Source organism: Ornithodoros turicata, chromosome 10 (assembly GCF_037126465.1).
Source record: "Ornithodoros turicata isolate Travis chromosome 10, ASM3712646v1, whole genome shotgun sequence".
NCBI classification, from domain to species: Eukaryota; Metazoa; Arthropoda; class Arachnida; order Ixodida; family Argasidae; genus Ornithodoros; species Ornithodoros turicata.
The window spans coordinates 4,964,079-4,986,445 of record NC_088210.1 but is presented as its reverse complement, the minus strand read 5'-3'; the positions used below and the strand labels follow the sequence as shown (position 1 = coordinate 4,986,445).

General features: G+C 45.5%; 1 protein-coding gene across 1 annotated transcript in view; it reads left to right on the top strand.

The window, feature by feature from the left end:
• LOC135370566 (uncharacterized) overlaps positions 1-22,367 on the top strand; it is a 34,577-nt gene that overhangs the window by 1,994 nt on the left and 10,216 nt on the right. The window contains exons 2-8 of the mRNA XM_064604345.1: positions 6,407-6,528; positions 6,610-6,684; positions 14,436-14,572; positions 17,364-17,407; positions 18,646-18,754; positions 19,457-19,498; positions 19,636-19,774. Coding sequence (XP_064460415.1) covers positions 6,407-6,528; positions 6,610-6,684; positions 14,436-14,572; positions 17,364-17,407; positions 18,646-18,754; positions 19,457-19,498; positions 19,636-19,774 — 668 coding nt within the window. The remainder of the gene's footprint in view (positions 1-6,406; positions 6,529-6,609; positions 6,685-14,435; positions 14,573-17,363; positions 17,408-18,645; positions 18,755-19,456; positions 19,499-19,635; positions 19,775-22,367) is intronic.

The window sequence follows — 22,367 nt, the reverse complement described above, 5'->3', positions numbered from 1 at the left end:
TCAGTGGAGAGCGAAGGAAGGACGGAGACGACGCGAGGAGAACCCGCGACGCTGCGCCAGGGGGCTGAACGTGTAGTATAATTCTATTGCTGGGAAAAACTCACGTGACCTCTAGTGTGGGGCCACTCGTTGGACGACAGTTGACGGTTGGATTTGTCATCCAACCGTCAACCGTCGTCCAACGAGTAGCTTTGCTCTTTTTTGTCTCCCTGGGTGACGTGTTATGCTGGCGAGGCTTACGCTTTCTCATCTGTCCTCGCCCCGCTTGGCGGTTCTGTGTGGTTATGGATTTTCGTTCGCGTCGAGTGAAATAAATAACGAAATCCGGAGGCGTTGGCTGTTTGTGTTACAAAAAGTAATTTATTTTTCGGGATAGGTATTTCCAAATCACAAATATGCAGTGTAAGGTGCCGAGAGGTGAATAAATAGGAAGAGCAATGGGGCACGAGCCTCATTCTAGGTTTTTAAGAAGAGATAGGACTGTGAAGTCTTACATGCAGTCTGCTGTAGCATTCGCCAAACACGAACATGACATGAACATTGTTTCTGAAGTTCGAGTGATATGCCGACGCGACTTTGCATTCGCTGATAGCTGATTGGAAGATTTCACAATAAAACAACAGTACATTGACTGCACAGACACACACATTGACAGATCCAGCATGACAGAGAACATATCTCCATATTCCTTTGCTGCTTGCGTAAGCGTCTGGTTGGCCCGTCAAAGGAACTTGTGCAGCTGGTATTCCGAAAGATGAAGATGTTCCAACTAGAGCCCTACGCGGATGACAATTTTGGCATTCGCATCCGACCCGCATCCGCGCACACGTTATCCACATCCGATCCGCACCCGCAGCATACACAACTGTTTACATCCGCATCCGATCCGCTGAGCAAAACGCAACATCCGCATCCGATCCACAAAATCCGCACGTTTCGAAGGACGCGTAATACCGCCGGAAGCATACGTTGGTATAATTTCGGATGCCTCCATGCTGTCACGGAAGGACCCACGACAACAAGCAAAGGTTCAACAAACGCGATATGGAGAGACTTCTGGAACGCGTGGAACGCTACCTCTTTGGTGCCCGCGTGGTTCGAGACTCCAGAATGCCTCCTCTTCTGTCTAAGCCGTGCATGGCCAAAGGTTACCTGAGCATGCGCTCGCTGACGGCGCGCAATACAAATAAATTGCTAGTGGAAAAATTACAGCACGTGGTATATCCGCATCCTATCCGCTACCGATCCGTTGCCTTCGCATCCGCATCCGACCTCGAGCCATCCGCATCCGATCCGCACATCGCAGAAAGTGCTGAATTTTCAACCGAATTCGCAAGTACCTTGCGGATATCCGCGGATATCCGCTTCCATCCGCGGGTCGTGCAGGGCTCTAGTTCCAACCACTCAGAGTGACGTATCCATGCAGGTGCTTTTCTTAAGCAGATATGAGTTGAGTGCTTATACCTGAGCAAGAAAGATCAGAATACGAATCAGACACCTAAATACCAAAAATTATACCTTCCGAAATGCTGCGTATATGCTCCAGTGGCAGTGCTATGCTATGCTAAGCGGCAGAATGGAATGGGAACTGACTTACCTGTCATCGAGTGGTAGCGGGAAAACGCAGTATTGGCCTTTCTTGAATCGTTGTCGCACCAAGCAAGCGAGGCAGACCTGCCTTCCACTTCTCTATCACTGAATTGACTTGCAGAAGTATACAACTTCTGACAACACTTTTCACAGTCAATATCGTCAGCGTATTGGATGGACAGTAAAAACCATCAAAAGTGATACCGGCATAGACGCTTTGCTTGCGTTCCTGCTGCTCCCACCATATTTCGAAACTTCACGCCACACTTGCTCCGGCACCGCCGACACGGAGTCTCCCGCTTACGAGCGCCACGGAAAGCTCATAATTTCAAACCGAACAATCAGCACACGCATACCCGGGGAGTGGCCACAGGAGCCAACGGGCTGGTGAGGGTCGAGAAGCCGTGCTTTGACGTAGAAATTCTGACGTTTCATGACGTTTGATGACGCGAAAAGCTCGCGTCGCCTAACTTTAGTCCGCAAACGAACTCGCGAGTTTTAACCCCCTGGGCTGCGCACCGGCCAGTGCAGCTGTGGTGGTCATAGGTTCATACGTGTCAGGGTAGTCGCATCATGAGTTATGAAAGCTGTGGAGAGGAGCGGCGGCAAAAGAAGGCAGCGGCTCAAGACGGCGCCCCCTAGCTGAATCGGAGGAAGCCCGAAAGGCTCGCCTGGCTGCGGCTGCTGTCTTGGGTTACCGTTGTGTAGGGTCGTGTGAAGGGTTGTGTAACTGCATGACGGTGGTGAACCGGGCAAGTTCGTATGAATCCATCGTAGTAAACTAACACTGCAACGAGGACAGACAGAGGAGAAGACAAACACTGTGCTAGACTTCCAAGAAACAGAAAATTTATTGGCACCCAAACAGGCTCCTTTCATGAATATCTCCGTTGTAATCTTCCACGTGTCACATTTCAGTCCAGATTTCAAGTCCCTTTATCCCCCTTCTCCAGGAAAAATATCTCTAACGTTATATAACGTCTATCATCATATACGTCATATAACGTTTATCATATAATGTTCGTCACATATGCCTGACTGACGCATAGTGACCTCCGTTTTCATATTTGAAAAGCTTTTACAATCTATCTCGTGCGCTGATCCGCTGAACGCCCCTTAATCACTGTGTTATAAAATTGTGAAGTGCAACCGCACTTACTGCAGTGGACGGCGAGGTGGCCCGATGGGGTACATCTCAAGGTGGCAGCGTGTTCTCTCAGCCTTTCATTAAGGCATCGACCAAGGAGTGTTGCGAGCGAAACGTCCGTCCGTCCGTGCACCCAAGCTCTGAAAGGTGTTGCCAGAGCACGGCCCTATCATGATGGCGAGCAGGCGCATCACCTTCCAGAAGGAGTATTCGCCAGATGCTGGCCGGAATAATGTCGGTTGGTTCATATAAAAACAAAATATGGAGAGAGACCCCCCCCCCCGTTGGACTCCCTCTACATAGAACCTGCTACTTTTGAAGCTGGGTCTCGCTACCAATGACTCTAAGGAAAGGAATGTCTGTTTCACAAAATCCCTAAGAAAGGAGATCACAAAGTGTGAAATATGTCGGTGTGCTACTGGTCTGTCGCCCATTACTTTCTTGAGGTTAAGTGGGCAGTTGTCTTGACTGAGAAAGGCATCCCGGACAACTTCACGGCTTGAGGCTAATCGCTAGCAGCTGTGCAGTAAGTGTTCAGTATCCCCTAGCACTCCACATTGGATGCGCTCTGGTGGGAGCGCTATCCCGTGTACATTGTTAAAGCAGAACTTCACCACATAGCACGCTCCTGGCCAACCATCATTCTGAATGGTATTATTCTGTGGTATTATTTGCTGAAAATGGGAGAAGGCGCCTATCTGGGAACGGTTATGCATGTCCCAGATCGGCTCTACCCCCTGTTCTGAACGAATCATGACACAGAATATCATTCGAAATAGTGGTTGGCTAGGAGCGTGCTATGTGGTGAAGTTTTATTTTAACAGTGTAGAAACGTGCGGCCGCGGGGGGCGTTCAGTCGCAATTGGTGGAGTGACTGCTTTGGGTGTCTTTGACGGAATTCGATATGCGAGGTTGGTATCTATCCTACGGAGCATTGACTTTCCCACGTGATGGGGTGGGCGTGTGGAATGCCATGGGAATACCATCGGCTCGGTTCTTCTTACTGCGCTATGTATACACTCTAAAATCGGAACTTCACTGCATGGCATGTTCTGTGCCAACAATTGCTACGAATAATAGGGTTATCGCTCATGATTTAAGGAGAGTGGAAGGCGTAGGCCATTTCGTGTCGATTGCCATATATCCAAATTGACACAAAAAGGAGTACTCCTCCCTCTCTCTTGGATTCAGAAGCGATAGCCATATCATTCGTGGTAATTAAAGCTTTATACAGAACGTGCTATTCGGTGAAGTTCAGTTTTTAGAGTGCAGGTGTCAATATTCGTTAAGGTAAGATGATAATATTTTAAAGTTAGTGTCACCAGGAAAAGACTACATGTATATTCCTTGCGATACTCTTGCGCCAAGATGTGGAATGCTCTGTTTCTGTTTTTGTGCAATCTGATTTCGTTTTATGCCGACGTAGCTAAAATCACCAGTGGACTCTATTTTACAGGAATGTTACAAGTACGTAGGTTACGTTACTGTGCACTGCCATAACATATTTGCTTCTCTTTTTGTATAAATTACAAGTCGTGCAGTTGTACGAAGGATTCTAAGCTATAATAAAACTTATAAATTACCATTATGTAACTTGCATTTCTGTGCATTGTCGTAATGCATTTGCTTCTTTTTTTATCGTATGGCGTAACATTGAACGAACGCTTAGAAAAATACAGGGAGTTCACAACGCTTGTACACTTCACACTCCCACTTTGACACTGCTCATAGAATGTTTGATATAACAAGATATTTGTGTCTTTTTCTATTTCTCAGCTTTGCTACTCTCCCAGCTTATTATTTGTAAGAAATTAACAACAACAACAACAACAAAAACAACAACTCGTATACCGGCAATACGTAGGTTATGTTACGGTGCACTGCCATAACATATTTGCTTCTCTTTTTATATAAATTACAAGTCGTGCAGTTGTACGAAGGCTTCTAAGCTATAATAATTACTATTATGTAACTTGCATTACTGTGCATTGTCGTAATGCATTTGCTTCTTTTGTTATCGCAAGGCCTAACATTGAACGAACGCTTAGAAAAATACAGGGAGTTCATAACACTTGTACACTTCACACTCCCACTTTGACACTGCTCATAGAATGTTCGTTATAACAAGATATTTGTGTCTCTTTCTATTTCTCAGCTTTGCTACTCTCCCAGCTTATTATTTGTAAGAAATCAACAACAACAAAAACAACAACTCGTATACCGGCAATAGTGAACTACCGTACCCGCATCGAAAGGTTTCCCAGTCGTGACCCACCCATCCCTTTATGTGGCGCGCATTTTACGTTTGTATGTACTGTTTCAATGCGCATTCACGATCCGGATGCACGTCTGTTACCCTGTTGGATGCGATGCGACTCACTAGCAAATTGGCCCGAAAACAAGTCCCAGGCAAACAAACGCATTATCCTTCGTGGGAAGGCAGGATATATGTTTATTCAAAGAAAAATGAAGTATAAGGGGAAAAGCTCAGTCTTGGAAAATAGCTTCCGCATCCCAGCAAACCATTAATATCCATGGGACATCCGTACAAGGTCGCGAACGTCCTGAATATCTCGACATCCATAGGATATCTATGGGATATCGCACAATTTCATTCCGTTTTGGGCTTACTCCAGTAAACAACAGATGTCCCTGGTATGCTGGAAGGATATCGCGCTCTGGATGTTTGAATGTCCCATGACAAGCAGCCTGCAGATCCTAGGGATGTCTATGGGAGATCCAGGAAATATTTTTTTTGTATGTGTGTTTGGAAATAGTTTGTCCTTATAGAGACGGTAACCTGAATTAAAAACACAGTAGTTGATAGAAAGGGATGACAGAAATGTTGTTGGGTATACTGTGGGTTGATGCAGAAACACAGGAATTGCGAAGATACATCCTCGTCACCGTTACAAATGGTTTACGCCACGCTACCCCTAACGAACGTGTGTGTAACGATTTGTATTTCAGTATATGTTCCATCCAGCTCGCAAATAGAGGTTACTGCGGGTTTTTCCAAGTGGTCCAAGTGAGGCGGGCAGGGTTCGGCACTTATGCTTGCGTGTCCCCTGGTGTTGCTGTACTGTGATGAATCCTGTTAGGCTACGGTAATGTTTTTGTTCCCAATAGTATCAAATGGGTTAAAACACACAATAAATATTATTTGCTGGAACACAGTTGCAGTGCTCTCTACGCACTCTACAAACACTAAATATCTGATGCACAAAATTGTTAAAAGCAAAATATGTACGATATTCGTAATCTCCCGTATATATCCAAATATCCGTGACAGACGTCGCAGGGACTTTCAGTGGATCTACAAACATGGCAGAAATGCTAGTCGCAGGGATATCGCATGGATGTAAAACGGATCTGTGGCAAACTCCACTGGATATCCAAACGTCCCGGGCGAGATATCTTACGGATATTTGCTGGATGTATATGGTTTGCTGGGATGTGCTGTTTTTCTGTTGCATGCTTTTCAGCATGTCGTACTTCAGTGCTGCTGAGCTAACACGCCCTTTGCCGTGGTTGCAACGCCCAACAGAATTTGAGCTAGCGGATGCTGGTCACAGCTTGATGAATTAGCCTGAGCATCCAAACCTGCCCTCCCCCATATCTTTTCACGGGTGCAGTGTCTTACATTTTTATTACCGTGTTTACAAACAGGGAGTTGCGCCGCTACGTTGCCGAAGAAGATACAGTTTGGAACATACGTGTTGTATGACACCACCCTCAGGAACAGGAGTACGACCGGCATAGGAGTGTACATCAAACTTCTCATCAATTCGGTAAGGCTATACGTCCACAGCTGGTTGTTCAGCAAATGGTTTATGTTATCCCATAATAACACAACCGCTTTCCTCCTTCAGATCAATGCCAGACTACCGTTCAACGTCACCGAAACGCAGATTAAACTGGTACTCATCGGGATGAAAGAAGTTAAGGTTCGTATCCACATCTTCTGCTTGCCCACTAGTCCCCCTATATCTAGGTAGGGTGACGGACATCACGTTTTAGATGGTCGATCCCACAGTCTCGTCCTATTTGCCTCAGTAAAGGAACAATGGTGAACAGTTTCGGGGTCCGCGTCAACCGAAAAGCATTTTTATACTCTTCACACATGTAATATTTTTAGAACCTATCACGAAGACGTTAGCTTCCTCGAAACACAATCTATTGCTGTGTCCGTTATCGCATCCACCTGTTCCTTGTTCGGCGCGGATATGGGTGCACAGAGACGTTTACGTCACTCTTTCTTGTGCTAGTAGCTTGCAGAACACGGCTTGCTCGTCTACTCAATGTAACCAACATCTCCTATGAGACGAAAATATTCTGTCTATCCCCGTTCACACTCTGAATTTTCAGAAATCTGGTTATCCTACACCCTTAGAAGTAACCATCACTGCATAACACACTCCGAGCCTACCATCATCTCGACTGCTCTCGTTATCTAACCTGATTGGTTGAGAACAGGAGACGTACAGACGTACAGGAGACGGTTTTGTGAAAATTATGGACAGCATAAGTGTCACAAAAACGCGTACACCTCACGTTTTCAGATAACGATATCATGGAGGTGGTGGCTGAATAGCGTGGTATGCGATCAGGTGCGCTGGGAGGTGGCAGCAGAGGGGTCGTCACCCTCCTGAGTTTTGGGTGTGGGGCACTGCCCCCCGTGAACTTTCGATCTGAGGGTACAGCCACCCCATTTTGTCATTGGATCACATGGACGAGTCGTTTCTATAATATACACATCAATGGCTCCCCTGGGTAAAGTTAGACTGGATATTATGTATGGCTAGCCTAGCCCCTGCCGTGACGGACTTCCGTCATCAGAGAAGTCCATTTTTAAGACTATCTATCGGGAAGACGACAGTCAGGTTTTCTTTCCTATTGCGAAGGTTATCAGGCTTAAAGGGGCACTGAAGTGGAAAAAACTGTCCGCGCTTGTTCTCGTTGCCTTCACAGTAACCCCGACAACACAAGCAGGTCCGAGAAACATCTCTAAAACGTCGCTTGGGGAAGACGATGATATCCCTAAAACATCTGAAATACAGCCCAAAATGGTCCCTGTCACGTAACAATGGCATACCCAGATATGCCTCTGGGACGTATGTGGCAGGTCCCATTGGGCTTTCTTGGGGATGAGCATGGTACGCAAATGGGATGTGCCTGGAGGCTGCTCCTCCTCTCCTGCCCCCTCCCTTTTTCTGCATTGCTTGGCCCCATTACAAAAAAAAAGCGCACTAAATACTAAACGTGCTTGCACAACGACGATTGAAAATTTGAAGCAGGGAGTTCAGAAAAGAAGTTATTCTAGTTTATTCTTACTATTGAGACTCGCAAGTGTAATTCTACATCCATCATTTGCATGCGGAATTGAAGCACTTGGCATAACAGTAAATCACAGTATCAAGAGCAATCCACAGTCATAAACTGTATATCACAGATCAGCGTTGTTGTGGCCTTCCTGTTGTTGTACTTTTGTCTTGTCTTGTTGTACAAGTACTTTCTCAGTCAAGTCTCAACTTACCTTACTCAACTCACCTTACTCAACTCAGCCTTACAATAACAGATTGCACTGCTGGAAGGGAGATGCTCCAAAATGTTTATCAAACATGCAGTACAGTAAAAAGAGAAAGCTTAAAACATAACCTAATTACCTAAAAATTAATCGCTGGGCATATCACCTTATGAAAGAACTGTCTAGAGAGTGTTCCTTTCTCTATGTCACATGAACTTTGTGATATCCGCGTTGAATAAAAATGAAAAATGGCCTTAAAAATATCATGGCACCAAAGACTGCAACACACTACAAAGTGTCCACAAAACAATCTGTAAAAACAAACAGAAAATACGACCTTTCATAATACCCTGGCATTCAAACACTAAGAAAAATTCCAATGAAAAAGACTGACTTCGCCTGAACATGTTGATGAGATGCACCGACCAGGTGTCTTACTTCTCGCAACAGTGTGTGAGTGTGAATAAAGGATGGTACCTAGGCGATGGCAGGTTCCAATAAAACAAGGAGATAATCTCAAATGTATCAAAGTTCCAAGCACTGTGCACTTATGCATGTACAACACATGAAAGGTGAAAAAATACTGACTTGTAAAACGTAAAAAGTGTAGGTAGCCACATATTGAAGCACACATGATGCTTCAAGTAGGAAACACCAGTCAGTTTTGGAAGTGCTTTCTCAGGGTGGGAAGGCCGTGATTCAGTCAAGTTCGCACTGTCAATGTCCTCATCCACATCACTGCTCCCGTGGTCGCCAAGACTTTGATCTACCAACACGGGACGTGGCTCATGATCACTAGGAGAATTCACCAACATCGAAAGTGGTTCGCTTGACTGGCCCAAAAACATCGAACGCGTTTCACTGCCGGCGTCACTATCGTTGCGACAGTCATATGATGCTCCTTTTATCAGTTTATATATAGCTCCTTTTATCAGTTAAGCTCCAGTTTATCACGCAAAAGCTTCCCGCTACAGCTTGGATCACATGACGATGAAGTGTTCGCCTTGATGTTGGTTTGCTGCGTCTCATGATGAACACACTTTGATCGAGGAGTAGCTCACGATGTTCCTAAACCGAAGTTAAACGAAGAAAAACGCGTGCTTGAGCATTACAACGCTTTGTATGCTTTCAAACTAACACCAATTAAGCTTCACTCTCGATTCCGAATAACACATCAAAAGTATACTTACAATTCATTGACATAACGCCATTGACAGCAACATTGACAAGGCCTCGGTGGAGCACATGCGATTGCAAGAAGACCGTTGAAAATTGAACCCCAAGCGTGTAACACGGCAACGGTTAACCGCGGCATAAGAGTTCCCGGATGCATGGAGCCTTCGACTTGTTTAGTACGTTGCATGAAGTGCGGCGATCACTGATAATGTGGACGTGTATTTTTCAGTAGGTGTGAAGTGGACAATGAGGGCTATTTCAAAATGTAGCTTCTCTGCACGTAACCGAAGGCAGACTCATGAGATGGTGCAGTCAGCAGTCTCTCCTCCCTCCTCTCATTGCCGTGCATCAGTTCCCCTTCCACTCGTACAGAGGTCTCTGACATGCTCCCATGGGGACGTTTTTCGGACCTCGTTGCACGACGTAGCAAGTATAAGTACCGAAGGCATCCCCACGGATCCCTGAATCGAGCCAGCGACGTTGGGATCTGTTTGGGACGTCCCCAAAACGATACGTGTTGTCGAGGAAAGCAACAAGAACGGGATTTGTCCTATGCTATTCGAGACTGAAGCTCTGAAGAAACCGCTAGTTCCTTTTCTCCCCTGCATATTTTCTCAAGAGGCGCGGAATGGAACGTGAGAAATCCTCAATCATCGTGGAATGGTGCCACTGCTTATCAAATTTCTTTGTCCAACGAACGCTGTGCAAGTAGCGCCGACCTAGCTGCCATGCGCGGAGAGACACCGGAAACATTTCACATGACATTGGCATGTGAAGCAGATCACTATCGACACGTTCATTCACACAGCCCGCTCATTTGTTCCTCTCCATGTCACCAGCGTTTTAACGCATTGTCGCCTAATCACACGCGTAACGCGACTCTTGTACGACTGCACACTTCCTTACGTTCACTTCTAAATGCCGCTTCATCCGACGGTGCTGCCAAAGTAGCAGTAGTAGTAGCTGTATTCATCATATTGCGCACACGAGCAGAGCTTGTGTGTGCAATATGATGGATACAGCTACTACTACCACTGCTCCTTTCGCAGCACCGTCGTTCCACCCGTCCGTCCTTCTTTGTTCCGTCTTCTGTTCTTCCCTTTTTTTGGGTATAGTTGTGACAACGCCCACTTCTGTGTGGCCAACAACGGCGAGCCTATCCTGCCATTACCACCTCCCTCTGTTTTTAGAGTGTAGAAGCTAGAGTCTTGTTAGGATGATTATAATGGCACAGGCATGCGATTCTGAGTTGTACCTCTTCTATAGTATGTTCATCGGAGCTGCTCATGTAAAAAATATGGTTTCACGTCGAGCATTTCTCAGTACAAACCCATATCATACAAAACATTGGTACAGACACGACGGCTGGTGGTACGTTTTGTCATTCTGACGTATTCATGTGTTACTGTGACGTGAGACTGCGCGCTTCCCGAAAGAACACGTAAGTGTACTTCTTGCAGAACGTCCAACATACAGGGTGTCCCAGAAAACGCCACCTCCTTTTGTTTTTGCCACCTCCTGATGTGCATGTTGTGTAACGTAAGTTTAATTATGTAAATTTTTGCGAGCTTCAGTCGGAAATCCACCAAGTAAAGGTGACTTTTTTACCCCACCAATGTGAAGAGCGTGTCTAATTTACACAAATTAATGATAATTGACAGGAGCTATCCCATCGGAAAAATAGCCGAACATGGTGCTGTACGGAGCTCCCACAGGATAGCACACGACGAATTTTTCAGCGCAATCTTTGTCAGTCCGACGAAAGGAGGTTGGAAACCCAGCCCACCCCAACATCGTAGAAAGAGATAACACAGGCATGGCTTATCGCGCCCGACTTTCGCTGCGATATACCTGCGATAATGCTTTCCATCTGCCAATTTTAGGAACTGCTACTTTTTCTACTATCACTGTGTGGGCTGGCTTTGGAACCTCCTTTCGTCCGACTGTGAGCAGTTGCGCTCAAAAAGTCATTGCGCGTTATGGGCCGGTACTCCGAAAAGCATGATCTTCGGCTATTTTTTCGATGGGATAGCTCATGAATATCATTGTCAATTGTCATGAATTTGAGTGAATTCGGCACGCTCTTCATATTGGTGCAGTAAAAAAGTGACCTTCACTTGGCAAATTTTCGAGTTCAGTTTGCAAATATTTACATAATTAAACTTGGAGTACATGACATTCACATCAGGAGGTGGCAAAATCTTAATAGGACCAAATGCCGTTAACCGCATGATTCTAGGTGGCGTAATTTTTTATTATAATTCGATGACACGTTTTCTGGGACACCCTGTATATATAGAAGGGTAGCAAAATGCGCATAGGCTCTAGCATTTTGAGAATGACGCCATAATAGAGACCGTCCGCGCCACCCATCCTTTGCTGGGACTACTACGATTGTAAATAACGAAGGGAGAGATGACATCAGCAGAATAAATAACAACAAGTGCATAATTAGTCAGGGTGCGCTTGCATGAGGGCGCTTTGTTTGCGTTTTATTCCGTACATCTGAAAACATCTCAAACATACATTCTGAAGCTGTTAGCTCACAAGCCTAACCAAACTATACATTTTTCTTGTCCAAACCGTACCTATCGGCCTGGCAAACAATAACAAACGATGATGATGATGATGATTAAGGTTTTTTGGCGCATTAGCGACGAAGGCCATAGTGCGCCAAAACAATGGTATGGATGGTTAGCATTTTAAAAGGCAATAACAAACGAGAACTAAGAAAAAGAAACAACTGGATTAATGACACATGGCAATTTGAAAACAATACAGATATCACAGATGTTAACAACACCAAAGAGGAGGATGATCGTGATGACCACACAGAAATAGCGAAGGTTCACGTTAGGTACATTTCTTACCTAGAGCTGAATATACAGGGGAGCTCAAAAAGTCACTATACACTTTTAATAAGTTGCTAACAATTTCACAATAAACTGAGTTTCTTCGTATTTTTAGCATCAGTAAAGGAGTCATTGCAGTTTTACTTGCTACACTTTTTGTCACCTTCCAATGCCTCGAAGACTAACATGATGCTGGAAGGACAACACACAAACTTTAAGTGCCTATAAGAAAAATGATAAAAGGAAGTCCCTGAAAAGGGTAGCTGGATGTGTCTCACATCTGGCTGACCTTTTCAATGACTTCCTTCTTTCATATACCTCCACGTGAGCGCATGCATTTTCGAGAACGACGGAAGTGAAAATAAGCTGCAAAGTTGTTTACTTATACAACGGTGCGTACCAAAAAATGCGGAATTTACGCATGCGGAGATTTACGTATGTTCGTTGAAAAGCCACCATTATCGCAATATAAAATTCGGCCGCGAGGTGCTCTTTGCCCCTGGTGATTGCCGCCGTGCCACCGTAGCGGACCTCGGAAGTGACGTATATTTGTTCCTCCCGTTGGAGTTCTGATGTTCATTTCACGGTTGTTTTCACACAGAAAAATAACCGTTCTTCGAGAGTTCTTTGTAGTGCAAGAACCCTTTTCTGAACCATTCCTATATTCGAGAACGACAGTATGGCTAAGGATCTCCAGGTGTCCTCCTTTACAAGAACCTTTTAAAGGTGAAAAATACGGACAAGCTGAAGAACTTTGAAAAGTTCTTTCTCGAACGGTTATTTTTATGTGTGTTTTGATCGGAGGTTGATTTTTGGGAAAAAAAGAAAAAAATGCCCGTGATAGTGAAGCGTGTCCTGACTGTGCGACAGTGTGTTGTCGACATCCTTCTGGAGTTCCTTTCGGCAACGCGAGGACGGAATATTTCTTTGACGAGCGGCACACGACCGACAGTGTAGACTCAGCTTCAAAGCACATTCTGGCATTTATTACAAAGACTACCTCCACCGACGCTGCCTCCCAACTCTTTGAAGGTGACCTCATTCAGGGGTGAGAGACTTGCTGCTCACATTGTTGACTGTCTCACCTTGTGTTCAGCCAGAGGTATGTTTCACAACCAACATGCTCTACTACACTCTTAGAAATGAACTTCACTCTGTGATACTTATGCTGTTCATAATTGTCACAGAAAAGGTGCATAGCCCCCGTTTTCAACAAACAAAGGCCAGATAACGATATCATTTGAGATGATGGTTGGCTAGGAGCGTGCTTTGCGGTGAAGTTCATTACTAAAGGTGTAGCTCTGTCGTTTAATGGTCAAAGCTCTCAACTGGTAATCGAGAGATGTGTAGTTCAAATCCCGCCAACGTCTGGCTTTTTCGAAGCCTGTCATATTTCAATTGTTTCCGAAAGGCGGGAAACTTATTCACGCCGCGAATCCGCCTAGGTCTACCTGGAAACAGGTGAAACAGGAAAAGCGATGTACTGCACATTTTGCTGACGAATGCTTCGAAACAAATCCAGTGGTGTTCATTAGCGTTGGCTTGCCAACGAAGTCCAGCAAGCTGAAAGAAGGAGCTCGGTGTAGGAGAGATGTATGCGAGAACAAAGGCGACAAGTCACAGCAACATGTTGCATTGCTGTTGTCGTTCGCCGTCCCCACCGTTGCCGCATGTGTGAACTGGCCTTTAGCCCTTCTTACATATTGTAACACGGCATGTTGGAATGCGCATTTCAGGGTATTTATAAAAAATGGGTGGATTTGAATAATGTCTGGCTTCAGTTCTGCCGTACGGTACCCCGAAAACACCTACTTAATAAGTGAATTTATTAATGAAATGCACATAATTATCGTACAGTAGTTCCAGACTTTTCCTGACAGAATGTCTGTGTGACCACATGACCCAGCTCTCAAAACCTCGCGTATAGGTAGCTCTGATAGTTTTATTCTAACAATTGTGTAAAGCATAAAAAACGCCCTGTCTCTGTCTAGAGTGTACATGTACCTTAGCTCCTAAGTAAATTTCCCTTAAACAGACAGTCGGTGCTACATGAATTATAATGCGCCTTTGCATAATAGAAATAGAATAGTGCATAGTGCATAATAGAAATGCATTATTTATTCTGCAACCTCATGAATTTCAGGATAGCGCCATCGTCAGAATACTTGGACCCTATCGACCCGTGTATTTGTCTGACACGACCGAATCGCTGTTGTCGTATGTGAAGAATGATACTGATTCGGACGTAAAAGAAGCTGACATTGTACTGTACATCTCAGGGTAAGATGCATCCAGGAATTTTTCATCGATACAGAAAAGGCTATTTTACGAGGCAGAGTAGATATCAAGTGCACTTTCACAAAGAAATGCGCAGAATGCGTAAAAACAAACAGCGATCGTATATAACATGGGAAATGCGCACACAACAACTTAGCATCGGAGGTTTTTATCGTATGCAGGGGAGGCAGAATGGAGGATCACAGGTACAGCTTGGGACAAAAGTTTACGGAACACAGCACCTGCGTATTTCTTCATCAGAGCAGCCCCCTCCTAGCTATCAGGAAGAGATCGAATAAGAAACGGGTGGCCGGTAATTCCATCCACTTCTCAGTATGTGTGTTGACTTCGGTTTGCTGCTAGGTAGCCGCTCCATTGGAGAAATGCGACACCCCGGTGCTCCGTAAACTTTTGTCCCAAGCTGTATCTTACTGTAAACCCTCTGAATTTGTGAAGGGGCGCAAAATTCCCATGAAGGTGAGGCGCCAGAGTGTTATCTCAGGTACTGCATGTGAATAAGATGCCATAAACCCTTTTCCTGAATCAATCAAATTTCCAGTATAGTGAAGGCTGGTTGCATTCCACACTTCAGCAACCTCCTAGAGACCGTCCTTGTTACTGCGGAGATTGAAGACTTTCCTAAGATCGTCCATGGGAGAAAGAGGGCTAAACCATCTGTGCATCTTGCACGCCTACTCGGAGAACCTCAACACGCTCGACAACAACGCTATAATAAAGGAATTCGTATAGCGGAGGAGTTTTAGAGCGGGAGGCATTGGGATGCCGTGATACAGTCTGTATGCTGAAACATCGATATGCAAATAATGCAATGTACATTCAATCCATACAAGACGAAAACAATACACCATTTGCCTCTTTTTGTCATTCAGACTGCCTCGACTTTTTCGTAGCCGGGCATCAATTGGTGGTGGCGGTGGGAGATGGAAATAGGGCACCTGTCAGTATCTGGGGTCCCCCTAAATTCATTACCTGCGCCGCTCCCGCGTATGACGACAATGATTCGTAGGCTCACAACATATGAGAAAAGTACATTAAACGTATATAACTTCATACCATATATAACTTTTCTTTCTTTTTTAGCATTGAATATGGAACATATTGTGGTACAGCGGTGGAGTAAAGTTTACGGAACACGCTCCGCTACATTCCTTCTTCAGAGTGACACTTCAGTGCAGCGAATGGTATCGTACAGGCTTACAAACAGGTGGGTGGGATACCTAGGCACATGTCTGTAACACTGCACGGTCCCATTCGCTGCTAGCGTGCCATTCTGAGGAAAGAATGCGCCGGAACGTGTTCCGAAAACTTTAGTCCAGCGCTGTACATGCACCGCTACAAAAGAAAAACAGGTGCCTGTTCTTATAATAACTAGAAACCAAGCCAGCGAACGGGGCATCTCAACATGAGAGCCGCCATGATCGATACGGTAGGCCTAGCGCGTTACGAACAGTGTCTTGTACGAGTTCCGTGCTCCGTCGTTTCACGTCGCAGCACAAGGTTTAAACCGTACGATACTCGTTCCCTAAGCAATCCAAGCGCACAGGTTGTTGTAGACAAAGCAAACACACTTCGCACACGGCATGGCACACGGAGTCAAGCGGAAGCGACTTGCATTGGATTGGATACCGTTGCGCCGAACGCACCTAGTCTTCACACGTGGAAAGGCTGTGGCAGAATCCAGTCGAATCCAGAATATCAATCATGGCATCCCTCGGACTGGACATTGGGAGAGGGTATTTCCTCCGTACAACTCCCTTGCTCTTCCCCTTCACTCTCTCTCCCACCTTTTCTTCTAGCTTCTCTCCTTATGATTTCTATGTGTTAGTGAGCTCCAGTGGCATAAGATACGAAGAGCACTAATAATGTAGTACATGGAAACAAAAATGTTAGTAGTTGGCGCGCAGCGTGCTATGAGATGAGGTTCTGCTTATAGATTGAAGGGTTCAACAGTGACTTGTTTGCTTCATGTAAATCCTCCAAGTTTTAAATTCAGTTTGTCGCAAACGAAGCGTGTTCGTGATGCTAAGAGTTGCTCATTTATTGAAAAAGAACAATGTGCATGACATGCATGCATTACAGATCGTCATCCGTTTCGTCGTTACACTGTGTGCAGGCCGCGATATCGCCTCGTGTTGTGTGTTTCAATTTCAAGCCTTCAGGCACTTGTGCAGACTTTGCATCTCAGGGAGGTGCTTGAATTATTCTTTAGAGGGGGAGTCACGCACTTCTTACAATGGCACTTTTCAAAATGAATCGCAAAACACGGTGAACCACTGCGCAGCATCATACTACTATCGCTTGATTTATTGAAACAGTGGGGCGTACGCTTCCTTTTTGCTACAATTAACATTATCGCATAAGTGTCACAATAAGGTGCATTGGTACTGCTTTCAACAAATCAAGCAGGCGAACGATGCCATTCAGAATGATGATTGTGCCGTGTATATTCATATTTTGTTTTTGTTTGTGGAATATGCTCCTCTTGTTCCTCAAATAAAGAAAAAACAATGGAGCACAGAACCGCACATTCGAGCGTCACCAATCTCCAAAACGCGGCTATATGGCTCTTGTTTCCTTTCCTTCTTTTCCTCTATTTTCTTTTTACGGAGAGGGATGGAAAAATTTTTGCGGGGTTGTCATGGGCGGGGTGGGGAGTGTTGGGAAAATTGGCGGTCGCCGTGCAGTGGGAGCTGGGCGGCAATCTTTGCCCAAGAGAGTAGGAAATGACCGAATGCTCATCGAATGCTCTTTCAGCTTCTAATTGTTCTTTCAGGCTACATGTGGACGCAATCCCCTGGATGGGAGAGTATTACAGAGGTGTGTTATTGCTCGTTTGCATTATCATTCAGTACACGCAGCAAAAAAACACATGAGGTGTAGCCCCGCTCCGTTCACTATGCTGAAACGGATGACGGGGAAAGAACGTTCACTCCGCAGAAGTATACTACATGCTCAAAGCGTGTGGGGCATTCCCGTGGTATCATATTGCCTTCTGACTGTTGAAGATGGGAGGTGTTCGCGCTTTTCTTTAACTTTGGCACATATACGTAACAAAAAGGACGTTACAAACTGCCCTCACCAAGCCAGAAGACATAGCGATATCGTTCTGAATCTGGTTGGCCTTGACAACGCTACATAGATAACGAAAGTCTCCTCATGCCCCCGCGCTACGTGGACACGGGGATTCGATATTCAGACGATCGCTTCAGAACCACCTCAAACAAACGAACTCTGTGTCTACAAGTCGCTGCTCATGCAGCACGACTTTATACACGGTGGATTTCTTTAGCTCCAACATTTTTCATAAATAAACCTTTGAGGGCAGCATAGTTGCAGTTTAGTTTTTGCTGCTAACCGGACATCCCCTCGAAGAGTGTACGTCAGTACACGAGTAAGTGGTACCCCTACAAGAGTAAGTACTTATAATTAATTAAATCATTAATGAAGAGCTTTTGTGCAAAAGTGAGAAAGTTGAGTCTTAGACAACCTTCGTCAAAGCCTTTGTATTTCTCAAAAACACTAAAAAAAGAGCACGTAGAGGGGTAGCAATCCAGCGAGCTGGTAAGGAAGTATGATGGGAAGTGCGTCAGGACGAAAGCCGCCGATATTCCGAACCGAGACTGTGCTTCTACTAGAAGAACAGTCTCTGTTCGCAATATCGGGGCTCTCGTCCTGAGGCACCTTCCCTTTATGCTTAAAAGAGCACGTTCGTTGCAATATCTATCGGCAAATTTCGCAACGCAAATCGGGCTAACCCGAAACAGCGCGCCATTGGAGGGCCAACACTCAGAAGCGAAGGCCAGTCCATTTGTGTGTGATTTTAATGAGGAGTTCTCAGCGATATAACGGACGTTTTCTAAAGAGATTGTAGGAAACGATGACTCCAATTCAGAACAAGCGTTTATGGTTCATCAGAGCTCGAGCTCGTGGACAGTTGCTCGTTCGTGTTGGATTAAACACTTGTTCTGAATTTGAGTCATCCTTTCCTACAGAGATGTTTATCAATGTATTACATCACAGTACTCTTTATTGCTCGAATATTTTAATTACTGCAGGTTGGAGCCGAGGCGGCGCAATTTGCACACCCGACAAAGGAGTGGCGCTTCCCCTGTACAATCCGGACTTTGACAGGATGGAAAGTGTCATGTTCGGCATTCTTAGACTGTAAGTCCCCCTATTAAGAATGGTTGCACGAGGTTGCAACGGTTGCAGGTTGCACGAGGATTAGGGAACCCAACTTGCTAGCCCTATAATGCACGCAGCGGCCTCTCCCCGCACATGGCTTATGGGACAGGGTTTTGGTAACGCTGAGCGGGTCGCTCGCATTCCTCGATTGCAGAGCCGGTACAGCCAGCAAATACTTAGGAAAGAAACGTGATAACGAAAAATAAAAACATCGCATCTAAAAAGTAACATGTTGCGCTGACAGTCAAAACCTGATTGATATTTTTTTTTTTTTCTTTTTGACAGTGTCCTGGGCCGTTTCCAGACGACACTTTAAGGCAGATGAGCGATACGGGCCATTAGTGAGGGCCCCACACTGTACTTCAAAAAGAGGGTGCAAATACAAAATAAAATCGCCAAAACAGTGCTAAAAACAAATGAGGACGACACAGGACCGACGCACTGCCATACACTGGCGCATGCAATGCTCAAGGCGCGGATCTGCGAATGCGGTGTGGCGACGATGTCATTTCTTTGGGTCCCCCATCTTAAGGAATGTTACATCAGGAGAGTAACGTTACAGAGCTCTCTGCAATGTTAGTTTCCCGAGACACACTTACAACTGAGGCTTGAATCATGTTTCTCTGCTCGGCATTTTTCAAGAGAGTGCAATTACATACTAGTGTGTGCTTGCCTTTACAGCCTGGGAAGTCATGAGACTGGTGGGGTAGCAGCAAATCTAAAGTAAGCCTAACCACTTATTGTACAAATACGATACTTTAGACGACAACGAGAGTCTGTTTATGATGTCGACTCTGGAGACTCTGGTGGAAACGTGTTAACGTACTGGTGGTAGGCATTATTTTGGATATGTTTTGCAGAACCAAATCCCGGGAGTGCTTGAGAAAGAAACCGCATGGTGTGTACAGCAACGTGACCAAGCTTCCAGGGGAAGGCCTCGAAGGAACCGTCTATTGCAAGGAGTTTGCAGACAACCGCGATGACTTCTCATTGTGCGAGGTATGGTAGGTCTTATTGTGTCGTTCAAATGGTGGGAGCAAGAAGGGAGCGGCCCCTTTTGGCTCGGGCTGTGCGTATTTCACCCCCGGCCTCCTTCCGGGCCCGAACACCGGGCACCCCGCATTTTTACTAGATGTTCTCGTTCACTTGCGTCAATATCGCTTTCTGCAGATACCGGGAACCGAAAAAAAAGAAGTCGGCGCTAAAAGTGTTCCCGGACGAAATATCTCCAGGAAAAAACACATACATACACTTTTGGCATCTGCTTCCAGATAAATTGTGGGCAATAGCAATGCTTTTTCTGTCAACCACTGCTCCGGACATCCATCTTGATTTGGGGAGGGACCTTCCTTTTGTGACACTTGATATCAATGTAAAGCGGCACAAAAGGCCGTGCGCCTCCCAGTCTCAACGAACCGGGAATGGTGGTTGGCTAAGAGTATTTAATGCAGTGAAGTTGTTTTTTAAGCCTGTAAGTTGACGACATTCCACGCCAAGACTGGAAGGTGACCCGGTTTCGCACGCAAGCGTCTGCTGTGCTCTCGATGTTGTCGCTTGGTTTCCTACAGACAAGGGGGCTGTAGATTTTTTTTTAAATTTTCTTACTCCATGTTAGCGCCGCGAAGCAACTGTGGCTATGAGCGGCGTACAGATGGGACACATCTAGAGAGGAGAGAAGGAAGGTCTGGGAGACAGAGGGTTAGTATGCCTCATGAGCCGACTTCAGGGACAACTCTGCCGACATTCGTCTGGAAAGCGTTCGGGAAACCCAGCAAAAAAAAAAAAAAAAACTGGCAGCACAACCAGCGGAGGGATTCAAACCCACCATCTCCCGGTCTTCAGCACGACCTTGGCTACCAGCAACAAGAGGGGCGCCTTAACCCGCTCGGCCATGCCGCTGGTACAGGACTGTAGAGGGGCGTTCGTACATATTCATAGTGGTTTCATGCAGCACAGGGAAGACAATAAATATGAAAACGAAAAGTAGACAGCGCGTCAGCAGAATGCCTGCAGCCCTCAGACGCCTTAAAACAAATGTCGGCACACTTCCCTGTGCAATATCGGGCGATGAAGCAAACCCCCCTCCCATCCTCCCCTGCGATATACAGCGAATTCAGCTGGTCGTTTGAGTGCAGGCCAGTGCTGTGCCGCGGTGTAGGGCGCGTGCAGGAAAATCGCACCAGTGCCGCTTACACCGATCCGCCCAGCCAATCATGCTATACGGTGCTAGTATCGGCCAAAAATGCGAAACTGCGTTGAAGCATCGTTGCGCCACACTGGCAATACGGCAGCGGGATGACTCATGCAACTAATGTACAAGATGGAGCCGACAACCGGTTTAATAACAACTTTGAACATAAAATACAATTCACACAGTTAGAAAAACTTATACCTTTTTGGGTATAATCTGCTTGTCCCAGGGTGCATACGTTTTTAGGTATAAACGCTATACCTCCTTCGAGGTGTAGTAACTTCCCTGAAGGTATATTATGTGCACCTCATGGTATAAACCTATATCCCGGCCCCTTGAAGGTATATTTTCAAACCTGAGGTGTAGCCTTGAAGAATTGGAATATTCGATTTATTTCAGCGCTATAAAGAAGTGGCATTTTCCTGACACAGCTCGTAACAAAATTAGAACAAGCAATACTGAGTGACAAGTGCTTTAATAACAACCGCGAGGAAGAAAGAGGGAAAGAAAATACCTGGACACGCACGCACACAAACGTACCCACAAACTCATATTCACAAAGTGCAGATGTAAAACGCAGAGGAGAGCTCATGCAGATTACTCGCCAAGCAAGAAGCGATTTGGACGCAACGATTTGGTGGAGAACAGATACTGTTATATTACATCGTGGCTTCGCAAAATGTGGGGCGCCTTCGCTTGGCGAGCAATTCTATGAGTGAGGATGCGTATATTTGGTCATTTCAGGAACAAGTCGCACGCTGTTATAAACCACTTCCCCTATTATACATGATGCACCTGCATTACTGACTGTGTTTCTTATTTAAATGACTGCTTAATTTAGATGGCACTGCCTCCACCACAAACTAATATGGTACCACAGGTTCATATCTAAAGCTATACAAAATACCGAAGGTATAAATGCAAAAGAGAAGTACCTTATTATACCCTCAACTGGCGTGGAGGGATAGCCTTGGCGATTTATACCTCCCACATGGTTTAAGCAGGGTATAGACGTTGGTGATGAGGTATAAATGAGGTAGTTTAGTCCTGGTTTATACCTTCGTTATACCTTTCTATACCATTTCTTCTAACAGTGCAGTACGAGAATCCACATTCACAACCCACATTCGTAGCTACTAATCACATCCATATACCTCATTGTCTGCGTAGCGCGAAACGGTGTCCACAACGTATAGTTCTCCATCTTGGAATGCTTCGCTCGTGACCACACTCATCCCATACAAAGAAGAAGAAAAAACATGTCGAACGTCTCAGCATAAAGCGAGGTGTAACAGCTGTCTGCTCGACGAACTTGACTCATCCAGGAAGGGAGTTGCCTCAGGACAGAAGCCGCCGATATTTCGAACAGAGACTGTTCTTCTTCTGGGCACCGTCCTCATC